Consider the following 25,000-nt stretch of genomic DNA (forward strand, 5'->3'; position numbering starts at 1 on the left):
ACACGTTCAGAGAGGTCCAACACACAGACAGACACACACACACACGTTCAGAGAGGTCCAACACACAGACACACACACACACATTCAGAGAGGTCCAACACACACACACACACACACACATTCAGAGAGGTCCAACACACACACACACACTCGGAGGGGTCCAACACACATGCGCATATTCGGAGCGGTCTGGCACAGACACGCGCACACTCTCTGAGGGGTCCGGCACAGACACGCTCGCTTACTAACTCAGGCCTACACATACAGTTGTTTTAAGCCAGTTTGATTGCTCAGTTAAATACATTCCTGTACACTAAATGTGAAGTTTGCTCTTAGGATGAAATCTTTCTGTAATGTGCCTGCTGCAGCTCATTAGCTGATTTTAAGGCCATGAGTTGGGAAAGGAAAAATATTAAAGTGTATGGAATTGAGCTGGTTGTTTTCCCACCACAGGCCAGGTTTGCCGAGTACAGAACCGTGAAGAATTCAAGGGCGTCATTTTTCTTCTCTGTACTAAAGGAGCTGAACAAGAAACAGACCCTGAAGGACCTGGAGTGTGCCATGCTCCTGCGCCACCACGAGTCCACACAGGAGCTCGAGTTTCGGCAGCTGGGCCTGGTGCAGCGCACACGTGCTGACCTGATCCGCACGCAGCACCAGAGCGAGCTCACCAACCAGATGGAGTACAACAAGCGCCGGGAGCAGGAGCTCCGACAGAAACACGCTGTGGAGGTTCGCCAGCAGCCCAAGAGCCTGCGAGTGAGTGAGCACGATGGCGCAGAGGGAACTGACAGAGACGGACCTGATGGGAACGGGCAGGGGCTTGCTGACGTGATGGAGGGACTTGCAGGTGAAAGGGCAGAAGAGGTGTTAGATGGGAGAGGCAGGGAAGATGATCAGGTGGATGGAGAGTGTGTGTGTGTAGGGGACACTGCTGATGAAGAGATGGGTGACCATGTTGATGGGAGTGCGAAAAGCAAGCCTGGGGCTGAAGGCTACACTGCTGAAAGCCTGGAGGATGAAGGCAGCCAAGAACAGCATTTAAATGACCAGGACAGGCAGGAAGAGGCAGTGACAGCACTTCAATACAGGAAAGCTGAAAGGGCAGATGATCAGTGTAAGAGCTGCTTCACAGTGGAGGCAGAGAGTCAGGAATGGCAGGCAGGGAAGGAGACAAGAGAGGGGGATGAAGGAGCAGGCAGCTGGAGACGAGGAGAACTGCACTGGGGCGAGGAAGACGATGTTGGCAGTGAGTCAGAGACGGAGGAGGACGATAGGGGCGTGGCTGATGGCTGTCCGTCAGAGCTGATCGCCGCCCCCTCTCGTGAGCACCAGCCTCGTGAGCGAGACGTAGATGAGCTTTCTGAATTCTACTTCCCGGATACCTTAGAGGATCTGGAGCCCCCTTTGATCTGTCCACCCCCCTCCCCCTCCCCAGCTCAGCCTTCCCTGCCCTCTCTCTTCTCGCATGCCATCTGTCTTGTGCTCTCTCTCTCAGCAGCGGCACAGCCTTCCGTGCCTACCCTTCTCTTCCTGGTCGTCTTCCTCCTTTCCCTCCGCCGTTCTCCGCCGCTGCCCTCGCTCACGTCTGTTCTGCTGTCAGCCGAGCTGGCCTTCCTGGCACTCTTCTTCTCCTATCTTTTCCTCCGCTCACTCCTCTCACTCTCTCTCTCTGCATACCTGTCGCTCACACTCTGGGCTTCGGGCCTGTTCAGTCTGGGGCTGGCCCTGAGCCTGGGCCTTTACTACGTGCCTGTGGCCCTGGTCTCAGCATTTTTCCTCAGCTCGCCCTCACTCTTCCTCTCCTTGTACCTTGCCGTGGTGCTGGTGGTGCGGCCCGCCCGGGTCTTTCTCCATAACGCCCCGCGCAAGCTCCGCCGCCTCTGGGTGCGCCTGCTCTTCCGCCTGCCCCGGCCCCTGTTCACCCTGTGCCAGTCCCTCCTGGGTGGCCTGGCTGAACGCAGCTTCTATGACATGTTCCCCAAAGCCGGCCGCAACTGGGGCGGCCGACGCTCCAGGATCCCTGTGCCAATAAGGAGCCTCCCTGCCGAGTACCAGGCTAGGAGTAAGGGTGCCGCCCTGCTCACCCGCTATCTGCTCTGGGCCAGACGTTTCGCCCGGCGCCCCCTAGGGGTCCTAGCAGATCTGGCAAACTCGGTAGTGCTGCATTTGGCTAGCCGGGTGCTTAAGAAGCTCCCTTCGGGCTACCTGAGTAAGCTGAGGGCTTTTGGGCTGCTGCGGGAAGAGAAGCCCAGCAGGCTGCCCAGACTCCTGCCGTGGACAGTCAGGGTACACAGGCAGAGGATGAGGGAGAGGAGGGAGAGAGAGCGACAGAGGGGGACACAAAGGGAGAGGATGTACAGGGAAGATGGGAGGTGGGAGATGGGGCTCAGGAGAACGCTGTCAGGCAGAAGCATGAGGGGAAAGATGGTGCCGTGGAGATAGTTGGAAACCGGGGCAGAGTGAGGGTGAGTGAAAGAATTCAAGTGGTTCCTAGAGTATTTGTCTGTGTGAGTGCTAAACTTTGTACTGACCATTCTGACTGTGTGTGAGACTTTTTTTTTTTTTTTTTGCCTGGTTCCTCAGGACCATTCCCTTTATCCATCCCACTCCAAAAATACACAAAGTATTGCATGCGCAAGCTGTGTCCCATAAGTTCCATTTGTGTGTGCAGGCTTTAAAATCACATCATTGCTAATTTTTTTTTCTAACTCATGTATTCACTGTGCATCATCCAGTGAATATAACGCATTGGACAAGATTGTGCTTTTTGTAAAAGTTTCACTGTCTTTACCATTTTTTTTTTCTTAATTACTAAGAGATATGTCTTATGGTTATTGTTTCATGACCGTTTGTGCAATTTTTTTTCCTCCATTTTGTTTTGTGTGATTGAGAAATCTTAAGAGTCTTGGAGAAGTGGTTAACATCATAGGGCTAATTTCAAAAGGGCAACCTGGGATGGTTGCTATAGACCTAAAACCAAAGTCGTGTCTGTTAAAATGCACAGGTTGTTTGCAGTACCCACTGTGAAAAATTGTTTTGTCCTGTGATTTACACTAGCCCGCAAAACACTACAGATGTTTTTGTACTGAAGTGCAATTGATATCCACAGTGAAGTCACTTAGGAAATAAAAAGTAAGTCCAGACCTGCAAACATGTCTGAAGCAGAGACTTGGAAATGAGAGCTTGGCCATAATCATTCCCCAGAACAGTGAGCTATTGGAAGAGTCCAAATTCCTGCTCATTGGTGAAAGTGTTTAGTATGTCAAGAACATTGTATGTACTTCCCTGCCAATGTCTGTGTGCTAGCTATCGGTGACTTGGTGTTACATCACTTACCCTTAAAACCAGTGCTGGTAGCTTGGTGCCATCTCTTTCTTTGCATGTGGTGCATGTGGTCCTTTATTCAGACATTGTACTTAACTGCATCTTCAAAGTGGATTTTTAATACTGCTTTTAAGCAAATTGCAGTAAAGTGATTGCTAGATAAGAATGATATAGTTAAACATTCACTGGCTGTAAGGAAATTACTCATTTCTAACTTTATTATATCCTGAACCTGGCAGTTAGCATGTTTTAATGCTTAGAAATATACGGTATGCCTCCAATTCTTAGATGTGAGAAGATGTAAGGGAAGATATGTTTATGAACTGGTTGACTTGACTAAAGTGGACTAAATAGTCAAGGAGATAATAATAATCTCATATACACAGTATATTACAGTGTTATTGTACTTTTGGGCAATAACTTGTTTGATGATTTACCGTGTAAACATTTTTAGTCGTATTTTTTAAAAATTAAAAAAAAAAAAAAACTTTTTGTGAAGCTGGGGTTTACCTAAAATGTTTACTGTAGAACAGCAACAAAATCCACACATTATAAATTAAGGATTTTTAGGGTTTTTGTGTTGAACTGTTAAATGAATTTTGCAATATTGCTGTGCTTTTTAGGCAATGTCAAAGATATTGTCTTAAGATGTTAGACAGATCAGGAGGAATTGTAAGTTGGGGCGGTGATGGAAATCAAAACCAAAGATCCCTAAAGCCATAGAATGTGATGCCACAGAGGAATGAAGGCCTTTTTTTACTGGATTGAAAAAATAGTTTTGCACTGTTAGACTTCTGTCAGTTTCATAAGTATACATCTGCTCAAAATCGGTAGATTTAAAAAATGGGTTTTATTTGTATAAATAATTATTTATATATATATATATATATATATATATATATATATATATATATATATATATATATATATATATATATAAATGTTGGAATTTAATTCTTACAACTTTGTACACTCTAATACATATACACATTTATTCTTCAATTCGAAATCATCTGTTTTGATACACAAAAGCAAATTAATGTGAGGCATTATATTTGAACACGAGAAATGTTTTCATTTTGTTTGGACACAAATTCATACTCTTGCAGTTAAACCTTCAAACTTTCTGATGAATGTAATTTATGTTTTTAATGTGTTACCATTGTTTCTGATTTGTTTGCACGTTCTGCTCTGTTCTGTTGTTTGTGTGAATAAGCAGATTAAGATCTATATTTGTTGTATATTTATGTTTAGTCCTGCACCCCTGTGTTAAAGCCCATTTGTGTGTGCATTTCACCCTCACTGTGTGAATGAATGCATGTTTACTGTAAGCATAAGCAATTATTTTGTCATACTTGTATCTAAAATAAATTTTTTTATGTTGAAATCATTATCTTTTGTTCACTTTGATTTGTTTTCCCATTACCTTTTTTGGCAACTTCAGGATGTTTATTTGTTTACCCATCCCATAAACTTTTTTTTTTGTGACTTTAGAACAAATTCATGTGTGGAAGAAGTTAGCAGGATACCTCAGTCATTAGCTGCCTGGACTTCATGGATGGTTCTTAGTGTCAGTATATAAAAAAGAAATATGCTGATTATCTTGGAAAGAGCTTTGTAAGAGCCTCCCTATCACTGTGTAACTAAACTCGACCTGTATATAGACTTGTGGGATTGCATGTCTTGGGTGTGTTTACATTGTCTCAAACATTACCTAGCTTTGTTAAATTCACTTTGATATTGTGGCTTCATGAGCCTAACAGGTAAGTGAAATACTGTAATCTACTCACTCAAAAACAACAAAAAAAGTCCCCGTTTCTTTGTCGCGCTACATAGAATGAGTTGATATGACCTACAACTAAACATGACTTATAGGTGGAGATGTGAAGTCCTTGACACCTTGACCTAATTATGACAGATCAGTTTTGTTCTTTCACTTTGCCAATCTCTTGTTCCTGCCTGTAGTCTAAGGAACTGCAGATTAAGCGACAATTCCAGGACACCTGCAAGATCCAGACACGGCAGTACAAGGCCTTGCGAAACCACCTTCTGGAGAACACACCCAAGGCAGACCACAAGGCCGTGCTGAAAAGGCTGAAGGAGGAGCAGACACGCAAACTGGCCATCCTGGCCGAACAGTACGATCACTCCATCAACGACATGCTGTCCACACAGGCTGTGAGTAAGGCAAGGACATGTCGATCATGATTTCCACCACCCCGTCCCGCCACCTATGCCACTCCCCTCAAGCTACATCATTAACGACATAAACTGACCGTCAGAAAGGAAATGAGAGGGCTGTATCACATTAAACCACACTCCAGGACATTACTCACTACATCCCTGATGTTTACCCAACCGAGTACGGTAAAGGTGATGCCGCCTCCCAAAATGCCATACCTCACTGAGTTTCTGTCCCCTGTTTCTTCAGCTTCGATTGGATGAAACACAGGAGGCAGAGTATCAGGCACTAAAGATGCAGCTGCAGCAGGAACTAGAGCTTCTGAATGCCTATCAAAGCAAGATTAAGATCCATACTGACACACAGCATGAGAGAGAAGTCAAAGACCTGGAGCAGAGGGTGTCTATCCGCAGAGCTCTACTAGAGCAGAGGGTAAAAGAGTCACTATGGACAGCATTGCTACACACTTTACCCAGAATGCTAAGGTTAACAAACCGTAAATGAAAGGTGATTGGGCAATGTAATTTGTGCTAGAATTCATTTTTTATCCTCAGTGTTTAAAATTTGAATGGATCATATTTTCCTTTAACTATTTGTCTTGGATTTAATCTGAATGTCAGTGGGTATGTGCCATTTCTGTGGGTTTTCCTTCTGGTCTTTGGAATTTCTGACTGCTAACACATCATCATATTAACAGACTTGCATTATAGTACATGGGTATAGGGATATTTAAACACACTGATTAATGTGAGGACAATTTTGCACAATTGATGAAGCTTTCCATTAAATGGAATATTCTGCCTGGTGGATCCTCTTGTGGTGGCAATCACAGACATTTACAGTTTTTAAGAGTTGACGCACGTGCGTATAGATTTTTTTAATTTTTATTATTCTTTTTTAAAATTCTTATTCCTGTGCCTGTGTATAGATTGAGGAGGAGATGCTGTCCCTGCAGAACGAGCGATCGGAGAGGATCCGCTCGCTGCTTGAGCGCCAAGCCAGCGAGATTGAGGCTTTTGACTCGGAGAGCCTACGACTTGGCTTCAGCAGCCTGGCTCTGACGGGCATTCCCTCTGAGGCCTACCCCAAGCAGGGCTACCCATCCATCCAGACACCCCGATCCTCCAGCCACTGGAGTCATGGCAGTGCAGTGCACGGCCCGTCCCGTCGGGGCCCGAGCCGGGCTGAGTCCTCGTCCTCCTCGTCCTCTCATGCTCTGGGCTTGACCCGTGATGGGCCCGCACACCATTCCTCCCGCTCCTCCTCGTCATCCTCGTCCTCGTCATCCTCCTCGCACCACCACCGCCACCACTTGCCTCAGCACTACCACCACCAGAGCACACCCCAGCTGTACAGGGAACGGGAGAGGGATCGAGAGAGGGAGCGGGAGAAAGAGAGGGAGTGGGGGGGAGGCGGCAGTCGGGGCGACCTCGCCCACCCCCATGCCTTCTCCCACCACCTTCCCTCCCGCTCCTCCTCCCAGTCCCTGGCTCTCCTCCCTCCTCCACCCCCAGCCCCGCCCTCCATCACGCTGTCCTCTTCCTCCTCCTCTGGTCAGGCCTCGTCCTCCTCTTCCTCACAGGGGGTGTACGGAGGTGGAGGAGGCGGACTGGTGGTACGTGGTCCTAGCCTCATGGCTCTGAGGAACAGCCCTCAGCCCCTGCGCAGGACGGCCTCTGGGGGTGGCCCCGGGGGGTCAGGCGGTGGGGACGGAGTCTTGAGCCGCAGTACCTCGGTCACCTCTCACATCTCTAATGGATCCCACCTCTCCTATTCTTAGACCCAGCATAAATGCACTGAGGTCAGAAAAGGGAGGGGTTTAATTGTTTTGAATTAGTCTGATGCGTCTTAGGAGGCATTTGAAAAATTTAAGGAAAGAAATAGCACAGCCTAATGGTATTGGGTTTTTTTGGGAGGGGGGTTTGTTTTTCTTTTGCTCTTAGTCGTTATTTCTTTTCTTAAACCTATGCTGTTTATCTGATCTGAAAGGGTATTTAAAAAACAAAACAAAAAAACTTGACTGGCTTGGAACATCACCACTTAAGGAATCTTAAAGGAACACTGTTACATAGATTTCTATTGGATAATGGAGAATACGTACAAACATGTACGAGACAATATGAACGCAATGTTTATAAGGTTAAACTATTACGTCCTTCAACACTTACACCTAATGTGTTTGTGTGTGTTAAAAATGCACACGGACAAAAAAAAACAAAACAACAAACAGCTCTATCAGACATTGCGATAACATTTGTGTCTGTGGGAGTTGCTCCAGTGCATGAGATTAATGTACATTTGTATTCGTTACCCAGTCACATTTGAAACATAAGGCTACTGTACCTGTCCAAAATTATAGGCATTTAGTCACATTCCTGCCAATTGGAACTTTTATTGTATATATAGTATCTGATGTGTTAAGGCATTGTGTCCAGTTTTCTATAGTAACAATGATCATAACTTTGATATAATAAGATGTGAATGAAATATGACAAACATTTAGCGGTAGGTGAGTACAGCAGAGTTGCACCTGAAGGTTTCGTTTCTGACAGTGCAACTCTTAGTACTAATGTGTTGTTATTATGTGCACATTTTTCAAATGATAAATAAGTCAGTTTTGAACATTTATGTTGTAAATGAAAAGATTTTAACCACAAAAAATGTGTTACTTTGTCAGATCTGGTGTGTGTTATGAGTATTAATGGTTATTAATACTTGATTATTAATAATTGTTAATAGTCAGTTTGTATGTGTGCGTGTTGGCTGAATGCTACACAATCAATATTAACACTTTTTTTACGGATCAAGATTTGAGAGAGCACTTAGTTCTCGAAGTTGGGTAAGAGTAATTTCAATTAAATGACAAGAAGACACAAAACACCAACGTTCTGTAGTCATATTGGATTGCATTCACTTATATAAAGGAAACCGCACACTTTGTTTTGAGTGATCTAATCAGAAATGAAATGATAGTCATTTAATTGCATATTGGATGGTTTAAGACAAACTCTTTGACATGAAGGTGAGAAAAGACTCAGGGGGCTTCAGTATGCCTGTGTTTATATCTCCACTGTGGAAGAGTTCCTAAAGAAGTCTATCCCCCCCCCCACTGGATTTCTGACAACCCCTCCATCCCTCAGCCAAAATTGATACCCTGCTTATGGAAAGCATGGAATTTCTATCGGAAACATGTATGAAGCTCTATATTGAAAAGGATGGGGGGGGGGGGGGGGCATATGCTAACCCATACCCAAAATGTGTACAGCAAACGGTGCTGTCTCTGTCAAATGGGTCCTCAGCAAGACTGTGCTGAGACATGCTTAACAGAATAACCTTTTAAATAACTCCAAAAATAAAAGAAAAAAGTATAACAAAGTGGGAAACACCAGCTTTGACGATTGTATAACCTACTTCTTTATGCTTGGTTTAAAAGAAAACATGCATGCAGAACTCCTTATGTATCTTGAGTGTTGGGTCTAGCTGTCTGGAGGGCCAATGAGGTTGTACCATTGAAATGGATTTTATGCCCTGAGCAACTGGTCTCGGATCAGTTTCTGTGTTCTGCTCAAACTAGTAAAAGCAAGGGCTAACACTAACCAAGCTGATCCCGGGAAGGGATGAGTCCTATGTGGATCCATATATTGTGGTAAAGGAGGCTCTCCTTGTTTGTTTAGGGTGCTGTGTTATGATGGACACGCAGAGCCCTTTACATCTTGAGTATACGTAGGCTGACTGTAAAAGTAACTTTTGGGTAGAAGTGTTGCTGAGAGGACATTTTTTAGTAAATACTTTAAACTTAATAAATACATCGAGCTGTTCCTGGCTTGAAAGGGATGGAGTCTTACGAAAATGTGTTGAACAAAATGAAAAGTAATTTAAAAGGAAAATAAATTGATATTAACACTGAATGTCTCCCTGTCATTATTCTTCAAAATCTCCTCAGTCATTTAACCTATAATAGCGTGATCTACTTACGCGTAACACTGGTGGCGTTTTTCCAAAACACTTTTGTGGGTTCCTATATAAACATTTCTGTAAAGCAGCAGGCATTTTTCTGGCCTACATTCGCTGCTGTTTTCGCTGACTTTTTTTTTTTTTCATTCGTCCTCACGAAAAATCGTCCTCGCGTCAGCCTGACGTACCCTTTAAGAGACGCTTAGCGAGCCGTTAACGTGCAGTAATCCGCGAGACCGTGGGCTTTGTGATGTAAGCGCACCGAGGTTCTCGTGCGTTGCCGTAGTCCCGTTTCTGTCGGCAGAAATCCTGAACCGAGAGAGGGGGAGGGGGGCACTCGCGCTCTCCGCCGAGAGCGACGGAAATAAGCGAGGGGGAGCTGGACTCCGGGAGACGACATCCCTTTAAGAACAACTGGGACATAGCGGTGAGAGAAAAGGAGAGGAGGGGGAGAAGAAAGAGGAATTAAAAAAGAAAAGGAAGAAAGAGACAGGGAGGGCGGGAGGGAGAGCGAGCGCGCGATAAAAAAAGAAAGATGACATCCTCTGAATTGAAGCGCCGAGGTGGAGCGGCGGGCTGCGGCCGGGCTCTAGCACTGTTTGCCAGGGTCAGGGCTTGAATCCAACAGCGAGGCTTCGACAAACACCCGATTGGCCTGCTGGGGGAATCCAGGGAAAAAAACAGATTTATGAATAGAAAACATTAATTTTAACTCTTTCAAATGCGTGAATCCCATAATGTGTAACGATTGTTTTAATGTCTAAACGCATCAAATCATAAGGATATGTTTTTTATAATGCATGATGTAAGATTGTAGAAATAACATTATTGATTTCGTATGGCGAGATACTGAATCACGCATATTAAAATGCTGTAATTTTATAGACGGCTTCATGCAATTCTGTGACTACGCTTAAACTTGCATATCAGTGCAACAGAGATCATTTTTAGATTAATGCACGGTTTGGAGTGGCAATAAAGCAAGCGCTTTCATCCACTTACACTGATTTAAACTGTTATTGTGTTATTTCAGTACATTCGACTTAAAAGTAATATTTTGGCGCGATATTGCTATTATTATTAACCAATGCAGCCTTTAGGTTGCTTATGTAGAGAATGCCCACAAGCCGCGGATAAATCCTGTTACGAGTTTAGACTGTAGTTGATATTCTCTTACCTTCGGAACAAAATGGATGCTGCGTGGAGCAATTTTCTCTTCCAGGTGAGGTGCCAGTCCCACACGTGTGTGTGTGTGTGTGTGTGTGTGTGTGTGTGTGTGTGTGTGTGTGTGTGTGTGTGTGTGTGTGTGTGTGTGTGTGTGTGTGTGTGTGTGTGAGAGTGTGAGTGGAGCTGTTCATAACTGCCCTAGGTTTTATTCAAAACATGAATTCTTTTTGTGGAGATTTAAACAGTTGCATCTGAGTTGTTACAGTTATCAACAGTCTGTAGAAATAACTGCATGTATACTCAAGAAATTTTGTGATTACTTTCTCAGACCACACCTACTCAAACCCAAGTGGAGAGCACCCTCCAATCAGAGCTTCTGCCTGTCCACACAAGCTCACCCCAGAGCCCGCCCGCCGAACACATAGCCCCGCCTCCATCGACAGTGGACACTGCTGCACTTAGCGAGGACCCTCTACCTGGTGGGTGAGGAGGAGGGTATAAGGACTGTGTAGGGCAGGATTCATGAGGAATTCATTACAGAGAAATGGATTCATTACACTGACTGACTGGGTTTAGAGATCGTTAGTGTCTTTCAACTTTGTTTACAAAGATAACTTGTGCGTTCTACTTGTTTTGTTTTGTTTTGTTTTTTACAGTTAGGTTGCATCCACTTCACTTTGAGCCTACCAGAAATGCATGTAAAAAAAAAAACCCTCCCCCCTCAACCTACCACCACCACTGTGTTACCCGTATCCGTTTCAGTCTTCATTTGACTGATGGTATGTCCCTGTCTCCCTTTGTCCCTCTTCCAGTGAAGCCAGCGCCTCGGCAGGGCCGTGTGGCTCACATCTGCTCCATCTGCAGCAAGCAGTTCAAGAACAGCTACAACCTGCGGCGTCACCAGTCTGTCCACACGGGCATTCGCATGAAGGGTGGTGCCTCGCAGAACCGGGAGGCCAAAGACATGGTGGAGAGACCTGCCGTGCCACTGTCGCTCCTCCAGCTGTCCATGCCCCAGGTGCCAGGCATGTCCCCCACGCCTGTGCTTGCTGCCCCCCTGCCGCAGTCCTCAGTCGCTCAGGACACAAACGTGTCAGTCATGGCCAGTGTGGCCTCCACGGTCACGCCCCTTCCCCCACCCACGGCAGTCGTCATGACAACAGGGGAGCCCATCCAGGTTGGCAGCTGGCACTGAGGTGTATTCTCTCCTGATTTTGCTTCTTAAGTTACACGGTGCTAGGAAGGTAGATGTCTTCCTCTACTTAGTTCGATTAATGATTTTGGTACCTGTTTTACAGAAGCATTAATGAAACATTTATAACACATATATTTGCTTATAATTCATAGTATATGTCTTGTAGGACTGCTCATGTGTGAATGCTTACATAGACAACTGTTATACAGTTGTTGACAGAAAAATATGTGTCTATAGGGTTTTTAAGCAAGTTGTTTGTTATGAATGTTTCATAAATTCCTTAAATAGGGACCTTCTAAAAACATGTTTTCTGTCTCATGCTATTCAGCAGAGGCCGGTAAACCCCAACCCAAACCCAGTTCGGAAGAACCATGCATGCGAAACATGCGGCAAAGCCTTCCGGGACGTTTACCACCTGAACCGGCACCGGCTCTCCCACTCGGATGAGAAGCCCTTCTCTTGTCCCATCTGTCAGCAGCGCTTCAAAAGGAAAGACCGCATGAGCCACCATGTGCGCTCGCACCAGGGTGGCGTAGAGAAGCCCTACGTGTGTCCCCACTGCTCCAAGGCCTTCTCTCGGTCAGACACATGCAGACAGCACACACACACACATACATCTCCATGTATCTACCTGCCTAATGGACATGCTTAATGTAATAATGTTACTATTATGTAAGTGACAGAGCCTGAAGCTTTTTGACTTTTATTGACTTCACTCTCCCTTGCATATAGTCCTGACCATCTCAACAGCCATGTCAGACAAGTTCATTCTTCAGAAAGACCTTTCAAATGCCCGGTATGATACCTCTTACGTTTCTGCATAAATAGCTCAGTAAGTAATAGCTTACTAAGTAACTTCATCTTTGCTTGGTGGTATAAGCTATTAGAGGTTTATTAAAGTTTTTTCAGTTGTGTGGACTATTTTTAACACATTTTAATGTTCTCCTAAGACATGCGAGTCATGTTTTGCCACAAAAGACCGACTGCGTGCTCATATGATCCGCCATGAGGAGAAGGTGCCCTGTCACATCTGTGGCAAACTACTGTCAGCCGCTTACATCACCGATCACATGAGGGTGCACAACCAATCACAACATCATGCCTGCCACTTGTGTAACCGAAGTGAGTGCTCCACCCTCAATCTTTGTGTCTTTATTTCTCTCCTGTTTCTCCTCCAAGTTTTTCACTTTTCATCTTTCCAATTTTGAACTCTCTTCATCCTTGTTCATCTGAGCATGCATCTTTTGCAACTATCTAGCCTTCTAGTATCTCTGTTTAAGAGCAGTAGTTAATGCATCATTTTTTTGGAGCAAGTCTTTTTATTACTTCTAAATGATTCTCTTTTTATTACTTTTGAATTTGCTGTGTGTGTCTTGTACTGTAGAGGTTGAGATTTGTTTTAGTGTTATGAATGGCCCTAGCTGTCAGGAATGCAGTAAAGTAGCGGGTAGTGGGTTCTTCTCCTGCAGGCTTCACTACGTTGACATACCTGCGCATCCATGCGCAGAAGCACCACGGACAGGAGTGGAAAGAAAGCGGCGGCCTCGGCTCAGCCAGCAGTGGCGGCGCGCTCGTCTGCCAGCTCTGTGGCGTGCACTGCAAGACCCCCGCACAGCTGCAGGGCCACATGGGTACCCACAACCCCCCAGCAAGTGAGCCACCCCCAGTGAGCCGTAGTGACGGGGCGGAGGGGGGCTTGGTACCCGCGCCCGCTGTGTTCGTCAGCGGCAGTGCTGTGGTGGACCTGCTGGTCACTGACTGCTCCTGCATTGCCCAACAGCCACAGAGCTAGTAGTGCAGGCCTGTAACAGACACACACAGACACACACATACAATCGCATGCACTCAGCTAGCCATAGTACGTACATTAGGTACATACCTCTAAAAAACATAGGACATATTTATAAAAATATACTGTATACTGTAACCCTCTCTCTTTCTCCTCCACACCACACTACTAGATCTGATACTGTGAAAAGCACTCTAATACAGCTAGCTGAGCAGCTCAAACCCACTACACTACTATTGTAGCAAATAAAGTCACCTCAGTATAACACATTGCACGCAGAATTGGCACGCATCTGTCTTTGCACCTAAAGGACATGCAGACCTTCAGTGTGTTGTCTCAGACATGGCTGGGTGAGATCTCCAACATGCCAAGGTCAGTGGAGGCAACGGCCAGTGAGGACATGATAAAAGGCTTTGAGAGGTCATGAGGGCAGTTAGAGACTTAATGATTTAATTAAGTAATTAGGGGAGTAATTTGGGGAGAAATTAAGTAATTTGGGGAGAAAAAGAATGCCACGTTGCACTGGCTTGTTCTCTCTCTCTCTCTCTCTCTCTCTCTCTCTCTCTCTCTCTCTCTCTCTCTCTCTCTCTCTCTCTCTCTCTCTCTCTCTATATATATATATATATATATATATATATATATATATATATATATATATATATATATATATATATATATCTCTTTCTCCCACTTTTTTGCTGCAGGACTCTGATCTAATGATACTGTGATTGTGACTTTCTACTGTATCTCTTCCACTTCCCTTCCCATTATCTGCGTCATGGGGGTCATCTCATGTGCCACGCCGCACCCTGCCACCAGCGCTCTCCTCCCAAGAGTCCATCTTTTCTAGTTCCGCATTCTTAACCACGAAGACGTGAAAGGGAAGGAATGAAAATGAGCTAGGAAGAGGTAAAAGAGGGGTGCAAAGAGGCAACAAAGGTGTGGAGAGGTTCAGCAAGCTATAGAACAGTAATATCTCTTTTCCTACAGAAATGGAGCACTTCAAACACACACTGTGTTAAAGGGAATGCATTCTGAGTGTGCTTTGGGAAGTTGTGTTTGTGCATGAGAACTGAGGTGTGCATATGTGCTGTGTGCAGAATGGATAACTGTTTAGAGCATTAGTAGTTCAGTCAAATGTGTGGAAGAAACAAGAGTTGTATTCAGGATCATTGTGCACCTTAACATGGTCACTTGATTTTTCTTTTTTTGTTTATTTGTTTTGTTTTGTTTTGTTTTCATCTTTAGTTGGTTTCCTAGCTGTTTTAATTTGATTCTTGACAGGTGGAAACTTGATTTTAGTAAAAACAACTCTTGACTCAATACAATACAGCGCCACATGTTCATGATTTTTCTGCAAATTAAGAGAATGCTACAGGAGGATCTGGCTTCTCTTTTTCTCCTCTTTGCAAGTGGAAAAAGGCTCACACAGAATGAGTGCAACTTGTTACTGCTTCCAAGAGGACTTGATGAAATGATAATTTTACTCATGACTGTTTTTATTGTTTTTGTGTCTGTTGTGAATGTGTAAATCAGGTGTTTGAAAGAAGGGCTTAGTCAAGTGATATTAATCCTAATACCCAGGAGTGATCTTCTAGCCCCTCTGTTAAGTTTAAGTTAAGATAGATGGTGGTTGGCAGGTGGGGTGTCCTGGTTTTGTACTGGAATGATTTGTTTGATCAGTTTATTGTTGGTACTGTATATTATTTGGTTATTCACTAACTTAATTTTCTGATTGCTTCTACTTAGAATGGTTGTTTTAATTAGATTTGAATCATACTTAGGTTATTATCTTTAATTTAGCACTAAGCTGAAATAATACCTCTTCTGTAGGAATCAGTACAGTTCTGGCACTGCATCTCAATGCCTTATTGTACCATTTTACCACCTTTTAATTCGTAAAACTAATGGTATTTTAAATCTTAGTCTTGGAACCAGTAAAAATATTAATGGGATGTATTTATATTTATATTTTTATATTTCTCAACAGTATGCATGTCTATTAGCATTGTTAGAGGAAAAAATGTTGATGCTTACTATGATCATAAATATTATGTTATTATTTTGTAGATTATGTAGATCATATTATTTTGTAATTTTGACTATTAAAAGAAAGACAAGTAATTGTATTGCTTTTGATGATGTGTTGTATCACAAAGACTTATTTATTTATTTTCCCTAATTAATTGTTTTGGTTCGAGACTGTGTGTTTAGGTGTGGGCAAGAGAAACGTGTTTCTGTGAGGATTTGACCGTCACCTCAACGCTGTAAATCTCTTCCTTCCAAATTTGACAGTAGCCTGTATTAAATAAAGCAGTCCTAAAATCCTAGCTGGGAAGTCGCTTTAGTTGTTAGGATTCTAACACAGTGTTCAAGTATTTGTCTCATTCTAAATGTTTTTGCTTTTTTACTATAAAGAACCATAGTGTATTAATAGCTTGTTCATGTGTTTTTGATTCAACATTGTGAGCTCAAATGCCACTAATCCTCTCTTACGCAATTAGACTACAATCTCAGCGATCCCGGTTGCATTATTTTTGATTTCCTGTGGGATGAAGTTTCCGTTCTACTACCACGACTGCAGTCATGCATATAGTGTCCCATGACTGATTTCGTGCTCACCCTGACCTGCTACACCAAGAATCAACCCAGAAGGCTAGGTATCCTAGGTTATTGTTTGTGTACTAATCTGTGCATTTTTTTTTCCCTTATTACTCAGGAAATGATCAAATAACCTAATGCTAAAATAGCAGGTGTTTTTATGCTCGTGTGATGTCCTCTTGATTGATAAAATCACGCCGTGCAGCGTGTCATTACGGCGTAATGCTCGCGTGCTTGTCAATAATGTAGTATAACGGCAGCGCGGACGACGTTAACCGGAGTTTTGTTTTGGGATTGTTCGCCGTGCAGCTGACCGAGTCAGCAGTGGACTTGTTAAATGCTCCCATAAAGAATGACCCGAAAAGTCTCCCTGGCTCCACGGAAATTAAAGTGCCAACGGCAACATCGGGGGACTGAAAAGGGGATTTAAAGGGCGAGATTTGTGTTGGAGTGCGGATTGGATGAATCACACCAGGCAGTAGCCGGAGAGGGAGAGAACAACAGTTGCACCCTGAGGTCTCCGACGCATCTTTACGAATAAAATCCAGTTCATCTAACGTTATATACCAAACAACGAAAAAGGAAACATGTCAGCACGCAAGGTGTGCACTGGCCGGACTCCGCTGTTTGCTTCTGCTAGGACACGAGTTTCCACAGGCCGCTGACTAAACACCGCAACACCCCAGCGACGTATGTTCACTGTCTTTTCGCTTTGTTCCTCTTGCCAAAGAATATTTTACAAAGCCATCTGACATGAGGTTTAGAATGCATTTGATATAAGGTTTATAATGCATCTGATATAAGGTTTATAATGCTTTTACAACAGGCTGTCAATTAATAATATATATTTGCCATGGCGGAATTACCCGGCTTTTTATTTTGGAATAGACCATTTTTACTCGTGTAAATAGATGAGCATTGTCTTCAATCCACCAATAACGTGTCATATTGGGAGACCAGGACCAGTGTTGACGTGTGTTTCCTTGTAGGCTATTTTATGTCTCGTCTAGCTTGCTGCATGAGGATGAAATCGCTTTGCTATTTGCTCTGTTCTCACAAAAACTGCGTTTACATGATAGCGCATTGCGCATTTTTGGTAATTCCAGTAATGCGATGTATGCATATGGAGAAACCTTGCTTTCAGTCTGTATGTCGCTGAAACCTATAGTCGCCGAAATAATGATACAGCAGCTACCTTTAAGAACAGAAGGTGGACTATGCTTTGTGATGCGCAAATCAGGAGATGCTCATGCATGTTGATTGCGGACTTTAGTGGTGCGTTACGATGTAACATATCTTTTGTTTGGGACAGTAGTGGGTCCTGTCCCGCAAACTTACTCCATTCTCTGGCCCAGTGTGAGGCTAGTAGCACATTACCACCGTTGCTACTAGTTTCCCTCAGATGTAATTCAAAATTCCGTCTTGTTTCCCATGCCATTCTATGTTTTCTGTTTTTGCTAAATAATTCACAGCAAACAAGTTTGCATTCGATTACAGATATTTACGCTGAATAAAGAATGCGAAGCTTGTATGCACCTGTATTTGCAGAAAAGAGAAAAGAGCACCGTTATGTTAGTTTAAAGCCCTCAAAGACGGTTATGAATGTGCGTGCGTACGTGCGTACGTGCGTGCGTGCGTGTGTGAGTGTGTGTTCATATTCACTAAGGATGTAAATGTAGACATGCTGTTGGAAAAAGATATCTCAATGAAGCATCAAAGTTACATATAGTGTTGAGAGATTAATTCCACATTTTAACTGGGAGAGGCTCTTGTAGACTAACTGATAACACACCATGTAAATGGTTTGTAGTAAAGCAACATATGTCACTAAAATCAGCATTATCACCACCAGCAACAGCAACAACAATTTAGGTAGAACTTTTACATCTAATCATAAATTTCAGCCTTTCTTGCATGCAATCCTGATACAGTATACCACCCTACACAAACCATTCATAATGGCTGAGATTACACCTAAGTACCTCAGATCAGATCCATTATGTCCAAGGAACCCAACAATAACCCTAGACGCTAGACTGAATGTTACTTTTATACAATTTTCTCTTGCAGAGGGGAGGGAGGGACAGCAGCCCTTCTTTAATGGTCCGAACACTCTTCTGAATGCAGCATCAGCTGACCTCACAAACCAGGGCGACCATGCTGTTTATCTTGGCCACAGGGTGTGTGTTCTTCCCAGGGCTTTTTTTCTTCTCAAAACAGTGTTTGAAAAACCTCCCTGGTCTAAAATGGAACGAGGGGGATGCCGTCATGGTATCAGCCAGGTGAGACCCAATTCCTGATCAGAAATGGCAAGAAGCTGTTAGATGCTGTTCGAGTGATTTTACTTTCCATTAGTGCAATAGTGGTTACCCCAGCATGGGTAGGGGGAAATTTTGCAGTTCCATGCCATTCAAAGACTGCATGTCATCCAAAAATGCTCAGAATATTAGATTTTTTTCTTCTTGCACAGGCTTATTTCTCTTATGCCCATTAGGGTGGTTTCATCCCTTCAAGCCATCATGGCCTCCTCAGCTGGATACATCATCTCAACTTCCTGTGATGACATCATTGAGGATCAGTAAGTTCAGTCAGCATTACTTTGATCTTATAATCAATCTTTATTTAAATCCTAAATACACATACAGTGCCTCCAAGTAGTATTCAACCCCCTGCAGATTTTGCAAATTCCAAAAATTGCAAATAATTTAGAGCCTTTAAACTTTGAACAAGAGTAGCATTTATTAACAGATGCCTAAATATTACAAACAAAAAGTACAAATTGCTCAATTAAATTATAATACACGTTAAACATAAAAATTAGGGTCAATTATTATTCAACCCCTAGGTTTAATATTTTATGGAATAACCCTTGTTTGCTTACAGCTATTAATCGTTTTTTATAAGACCTGATCAAGCCGGCACAGGCCTCTGGAGTAATCTTGGCCCACTCCTCCATGCAGATCTTCTCCAAGTTGTCTAGGTTCTTTGGGCATCTCTTGTGGACTTTGATCTTGAGCTCCTTCAAGTTTTCAATTAGGTTAAGGTCAGGAGACTGACTAGGCCACTGCAACACCTTGATCTTTTCCCTTTTAAACCAGGCCTTGGTTTTCTTGGCTGTGTGCTTGGGGTTGTTGTCCTGTTAGAAAATGAAATGACGACCCATCTTAAGATTCATGTTGGTGGAGCGGAGGCCGGGCCCCTTGGCTGAGAAGCAGCCCCGCAGTATGATGTTGCCACCACCATGCTTGACTGTAGGGATGGTATTCTTGGGGTCGTATGTAGTGCCATCCTCTCACCAAATGCCCCGGGGGTGGTCGGCACCAAAGACCTCGATGTTGGTGTTATCAGACCAGAGAACCTTGCACCAGTCTGCCTCAGAGTCCTCCAAGTGATCATGAGCAAACTTTAGAAGAGCCTTGACATGACGCTTTGAAAGTAAAGGTACCTTACGTGTTCACCTGGAACGGAGACCATCGTGGTGGAGTACGTTACTTATGGTATTTATTTATGTCCCCACTGCCATGAGATCTTCCCGGAGCTCCCTCCTTGTTGTCCTTGGGTCAGCCGTGACCGTTCGGACAAGCCTGGCCTCAGCACGGGAAGAAACTTTGAAAGGCTGTCCAGGCCATGGAAGGTTAACAGTAGTTCCATAAGCCTTCCGCTTCTGGATGATGCTCCCAACGGTGGAGACAGGTAGGCCCAACTTCTTGGAAAGGGTTTTATACCCCTTGTCAGCCTTGTGACCCTCCACAATTTTGTCTCTGATGGCCTTGGAATGCTCCTTAGTCTTTTCAATGTTGACCATGTCTGAGTGCTGTTCATTTGTTTGGGGAGGGGCTTTTATAGTCAGAAAAGGCAGGAAAAAAACAGAAAATTAATCCAAGCATGTGAAGCTCATTGTTCTTAATACCGCAATTACTTCTTAATACTTGAAGGAACCAAACAGAATTCTGGTGGTTTGAGGGGTTGAATAATAATTGACCCTCTGGTTAACTTTGCAAAATTAAACAAAATAAATAAACAGAGAAATAACATTCTTTTTTACTGCAGTGCATTTCACGTGTCCAGGCCCATCTACAGTCCAAATTTCACAATGCTAAATTACCTCCAAATGTGTAAACCTGCAAAATCTGCAGGGGGTTGAATACTACTTGGAGGCACTGTATATGCACATACATAAAAACATGTACTCATGCATAAGATTTGGTATCCCCCTGTAGGCAGATAGTATCAAACTGTATTTCCAAGCTTTCATTATTAGTACCATTCAGTATTAGTTTATTTCTTTACTCATTACATGTATTTTTAATCTAACTAATATAAGTTGTTGAAACACCCCTATGCAGGAATTTATATGACCCTGTCATTTCCAATTTCACTTTCATTTGACTTATCTTAGGATAATTAGATTTCCATCATGGATTTTTTCATTCACTAAGTCGCGTAAGTGTGTAATTAGATAAATGAGAGGCTGATTCCTGCTTCAAAGCCACCATCACCTCTGCATCTGAATTAGATTTAACACAGTGCTACAACTCAGACATTTGCTCTGCAGAGCTTCTGCCAGTTAGGGCCACCTCTCTTCTTTCTTCCTCCCTTTCTTGTTTCTGTCTTTCTGTATTTTTATTGGTTTTGTATTTCTTGTTCACAGGCACTGGCTGACTAGCGCTTACATCCTATTCGCTGTGCCCTACTTTGTCTACGATATCTATGCCATGTTCCTGTGCTACTGGCACAAGCTTCATGTCAAAGGTCATGAGGTGGATGACAGGCCCAAGTCAAAATCTGTGGCACTGACAAGATACCTCCGGCGAGAGTTCCTCATGGTCTTGCATCACGTTGTTATGGTCACTGTGTGCTTCCCTGTCTCTGTGGTAACTGTTTCCATGGAATATTGGCATGTTTTTTGTTTTTGTAGCTGTTTTGAGAAAGAAAAACTAAGGCCAGATTTATGGCCTAGATTAAACCCAGTCAGATCAGAAAGTGGTGTTGGCTTTCTTCACACAAATTCTTTAAGACATAACACTGAAAAAGGCGTGTAGATCAATAAGAACTTGCTCACAGCATTAAACAGTATTAAAGATAATTATTTTTACTGAATAAAGATACAGCAGTTACTTTCACGTCTTACCCTAGATCTTTGAGATTCTGCTATGACATTATCTCAGTGAGAGTTCTGCTGTCAGTTTCATATTTTTAACCAGTTACATTTCCAGCATTGATTCTGGTTGCTTTTCATTTTAGACATCATCACAAGTCTCGCTTATTTTTAAATACATGGGAAAATAAGAGTACAAGAAAAAATAAAGCGATACAAAAAACCATATGAAGGGGCAGCATTTCTATTAATATAAACCATGGTGGAACCTATATTTACTATTTACTAGGAAGTTGGAAAAACAAAGCAAACAACAACAAAAACATATAATTACATACAGCATTTTTGAGGAATATGGAATATACAAGACACTGAATTTTTTTTCTGAACTCTAACCCTATGATTGATTTGTGTATAGAACCATCAAATCTACCTAACAGTGAGATCTGGCTACACACTAACTATTGTCTGTTCTCCCTCTCCCAGTTTTGGAGGCAGGGGAAGGGCGATTACTTCCAGGGCGTCATGTTCCTAGCGGAACTCAGCACTCCTTCCGTCTGCTTAGGCAAAATCCTCATTCAGGTACATCTATTATTGATCAGATGAATGTTTTTCAGTCTGCCCCTGTGGTATTTTCATAACGATGCATCACTCCTGCTTCATCTTAAACAATGATGCCTGCAGTATTTAGTATGCAGTGCTTACATTGTACCTTAATGCATCTTTTATGGCATAGTCATAAGGGACATGCTGCAATTAGCAGACGCTGACATGGAAATATTAGGCAGTCTCCATAGGCCTAGGCAAAGTGAAAATAGAACACTTGTCAATATGCAAGTGCTGACATGAAACATAGAGTGTACTCTGAAGACTTGGTCTTTTAAACCTGAGCTATACTGCATGCAAATGGACACTTTGAGCAGCTGTCAGATACAGTCATGGCAAAGGAAAGTTAAGGGGATTTTCCTCAGATCTCTAGCTGCCTTTTTACTGTCTGTCCTCTCTGAGCTACAGCTGAATATAGCCTCCTGATGTGCTTTAACACCAGATACAGGATCCACCTTCCTAGACCCGCCCCCATCCCCTGGTCACTTCTGGGCACCTAGCTGCATGGCACATGGCCAAGTGTGTGGGCTCGTATGTAATAAGGCTACGTATGTGGTCTGATCCTCAAGGGCATGCAGAGGACTTCTTTCAAGAAAGATGTGTTATGTGTACTGTTGAATGAATGCTGAATAAATATTTTAAGTTATTTATAGATTTATTCTGGTATTAGGATAATACTCAGCTAATGTAATTGAGGCAAGCCTCTCAGCTTCAAAGGGCATTCACTCTTTTTGAAGGGTGGTTTTGAAGTAACATGGAAAAAACAGTTAGGTGGAATCTGTCGCTGTTCTGACAGTACTTTTTAGATTAATTTAAGTGCATAAGAAAAGGAAACTGGGTTTTTCCTGTTTACCTGTGGTCACTTAGCACTTAGGTTTGATTTACATTTACATTTACAATGACAGCATTTGGCAGACACTCTTATCCAGAGCGATTTACAAAAGTGTTTTGTCATTTACTCACAGAATGTATCCTAGCCAGTACAGTAGGTTAGATTTCAAGATACCATTGAAATACAAGTATTTACCATTGAAATACTGTTGAAATACAGGGATCAATGCTAATGCCCAGAAGTGCAAAACATGCATAAGCTCCATAACAGACAATGATAAATACATTAAACAATACCCTACAATCAGTACTAGAGTTTCAGTTACTCAACATAGGTGCAGGACCAGTCATTTAAATTAGTCATTTAAGTATTGCACAAATAGATGGGTCTTCAGTCTGCATTTGAATACTGCAAGGGACTCTGCTGTGCGGAAAGTTCCACCATCTGGGAGCCAGGACAGAGCATAGTCTTGATGCTTGTCTTCCATGAGACTTGAAGCATGGTGTTTCAAGCCAAGCTGTACTTGAGGTTTGAAGTACTTGAGATATTGGTTCGGGCTTTGACCATTGACGTCATGTATGGAGGGGCTGGTCCATATTTGGCTTTGTAGGCGAGCATCAAGGTTTTAAATCTGATGCAGGCAGCTTCCAGAAAAATCAACACTCTGAAGATGACAGTTTGGCAGCATGAAGTTTCTCCATCACTGCTATGAAGGCTGTTTCTGTTGAAAGTGCTGATTTGTAGCCAGACTGATTGCGATCTGGTTCTGGTTCAGGTTTGAAGTACTTGAGATATTGGATCGGGCTTTGACCATTGACATCATGTATGGAGGGGCTGGTCCATTTTTGGCTTTGTAAGCAAGCATCAAGGTTTTATATCTAATGCGGGAAGCTACTGGAAGCCAATGAAGGCAATGCAGCAGTGAAATGATGTCTGTGATCTTCAGAATACTCAAGATCAATCGAGCTGCTGCATTCAGGAAAAGATGTAGAGGTGTGATGGCTCTTAGATGAAGACCAGCAGGTAGTGAGTTGCAGTAGTCTATCTTTGAGATTACAAGTGACTGCACAAGCACCTGGGCAGTTTCTTGCAAGAGAAAGGGTTCAATCCTTCATATGTTACAAAGGCGAAATCTTCAACAATGGGTCAGATTTGAAACATGGGTTGAGAACGACAACTGGTTGTCCAAAATTATGCCCAGGCTACGAGCAGCTTCAGAAGGTGATATCAGGGAGTTCTCGAAGGAAACTGTGAGGTCATGGTAAGGGCTGAGTGTTCCTGGGATGTACACAAGCTCAGTTTTACTTGGGTTGAGCTTTAAGTGGTGGGCTGTCATCAATGTCGCAATGTGAGTCAAGCATGCTGAGATACGTATGGAAACCTGGGTGTTGGAGGGTGGGAAAGAAAGAATTAATTGGTTGTTGCTAGCATAGCAGTGGTAGGAGAAGCCATGAGAAAATATCACCAAGAGAATGAATAATTTTACTGTGTCAAAGGCTGCTGAAAGGTTCAGAAGAATCAAGACAGATGGCAGCATGAAGTTTTTCTGTCACTGCTATGAGGACTGTTTCTGTTGAATATGTTGGTTTGTAGCCAGACTTGATTGCTGACTGTACTTGAGTATGCCTTCATTGCCACATTCCCTTGTTTTTATTTGAGTAGCTTTAGGTATTTGGGGTTTTATTTGAGTGCCTGTGGGGTTTTGGGGTTATTTGAATGGCTGCTTTTCCTCCTCAAACCACTTCTTCTATAATTACTGCTCATACTTGTATTTGGTTTTTGATAATGGCATACTCTTCAGAAAAACACATTTTACATAATTTTTCATGTTCTTTTCAGCTTTCCTCTTTCATTCTTTACCCCCTCTATTTCATTTGATCTTCTTTCAAGTTGGACTGCATGCTTGTGTTCACCCTTTCACTTGCACTCTCTCTCAGTACAAACAGCAGCACACGCTACTTCACAAAGTGAACGGGGCTCTCATGCTGGTCACTTTCTTCATCTGTCGAGTCCTTCTCTTCCCCTACCTCTACTATGTTTACGGCAGGTATGGCTCTTCACATCTCTTCCTCTGCCTTTCTCTCTCTCTCTCTCTCTCTCTCTCTCTCTCTCTCTCTCTCTCAATTTCCAAAATGTGACTGCTGTGTGTACAGCAACACTCAAAAGATAAGTGCTTTTTGTTGATAGTTTGTTTTAGCTTCAGTGGCGTCTTGTTGCCTTCTGTTTGTTGGAGCCTTGTTTTTCTTTCC

General features: G+C 43.1%; 3 protein-coding genes and 1 long non-coding RNA gene across 13 annotated transcripts in view; 3 read left to right on the forward strand and 1 right to left on the reverse strand.

The window, feature by feature from the left end:
* Positions 1–7,603, forward strand: part of taok2b (TAO kinase 2b) — a 34,773-nt gene extending 27,170 nt beyond the window's left edge. For 2 of the 7 annotated variants that reach the window (XM_035533599.2, XM_035533600.2), the window contains exons 16-19: positions 520–759; positions 5,293–5,505; positions 5,759–5,941; positions 6,438–7,603. In XM_035533599.2, coding sequence (XP_035389492.1) covers positions 520–759; positions 5,293–5,505; positions 5,759–5,941; positions 6,438–7,289 — 1,488 coding nt within the window. In that variant the 3' untranslated portion in view covers positions 7,290–7,603. Of the gene's footprint in view, positions 1–453; positions 4,719–5,292; positions 5,506–5,758; positions 5,942–6,437 lie in introns of those variants that run through there. The other 5 variants (XM_035533594.2, XM_035533595.2, XM_035533596.2 and 2 more) reach the window with 3 other exon arrangements.
* A 476-nt stretch (positions 7,604–8,079) lies between these two features.
* LOC145651321 (uncharacterized) lies at positions 8,080–10,927 on the reverse strand. The gene is made up of 2 exons (XR_014117194.1): positions 10,641–10,927; positions 8,080–10,121 (listed from the first exon to the last, which is right to left on the reverse strand). It is a non-coding gene; the product is annotated as an uncharacterized LOC145651321 (long non-coding RNA).
* Positions 10,117–16,048, forward strand: mazb (MYC-associated zinc finger protein b (purine-binding transcription factor)). Of its 2 annotated transcripts, XM_027005121.3 has the most exons (8): positions 10,117–10,685; positions 10,959–11,109; positions 11,443–11,807; positions 12,154–12,404; positions 12,558–12,621; positions 12,776–12,947; positions 13,295–13,477; positions 14,434–16,048. In XM_027005121.3, exons 1-8 carry the CDS (start codon positions 10,653–10,655, stop codon positions 14,490–14,492), a joined length of 1,278 nt encoding a protein of 425 aa, XP_026860922.2. In that variant the 5' UTR covers positions 10,117–10,652; the 3' UTR covers positions 14,493–16,048. The 2 variants fall into 2 exon arrangements, with proteins under 2 accessions (XP_026860922.2, XP_026860921.2); XM_027005120.3 differs by lacking the exon at positions 14,434–16,048 and having other exon boundaries at positions 13,295–13,617.
* Positions 16,049–16,171: 123 nt separating this feature from the next.
* Positions 16,172–25,000, forward strand: part of tlcd3bb (TLC domain containing 3Bb) — a 10,909-nt gene continuing 2,080 nt past the window's right edge. Inside the window, exons 1-6 of one of the 3 annotated variants that reach the window (XM_027005123.3) lie at positions 16,172–16,905; positions 18,286–18,497; positions 18,710–18,793; positions 20,867–21,089; positions 21,800–21,895; positions 24,689–24,798. In XM_027005123.3, coding sequence (XP_026860924.1) covers positions 18,337–18,497; positions 18,710–18,793; positions 20,867–21,089; positions 21,800–21,895; positions 24,689–24,798 — 674 coding nt within the window. In that variant the 5' untranslated portion in view covers positions 16,172–16,905; positions 18,286–18,336. The remainder of the gene's footprint in view (positions 16,906–18,285; positions 18,498–18,709; positions 18,794–20,866; positions 21,090–21,799; positions 21,896–24,688; positions 24,799–25,000) is intronic. The other 2 variants (XM_027005124.3, XM_081697659.1) reach the window with 2 other exon arrangements.

This window comes from Electrophorus electricus, chromosome 15 (assembly GCF_041902795.1).
Source record: "Electrophorus electricus isolate QZ-2024a chromosome 15, ASM4190279v1, whole genome shotgun sequence".
Classification (NCBI taxonomy): domain Eukaryota; kingdom Metazoa; phylum Chordata; class Actinopteri; order Gymnotiformes; family Gymnotidae; genus Electrophorus; species Electrophorus electricus.

Coding starts and splice junctions, on each gene's coding strand:
- mazb (XM_027005120.3), top strand. CDS start 10,653: ATGGATGCTGCGTGGAGCAATTTTCTCTTCCAG. Junction 11,110..11,442: donor TAGCGAGGACCCTCTACCTG/GTGGGTGAGGAG, acceptor TCCCTCTTCCAG/TGAAGCCAGCGCCTCGGCAG. Junction 12,622..12,775: donor AAAGACCTTTCAAATGCCCG/GTATGATACCTC, acceptor TGTTCTCCTAAG/ACATGCGAGTCATGTTTTGC.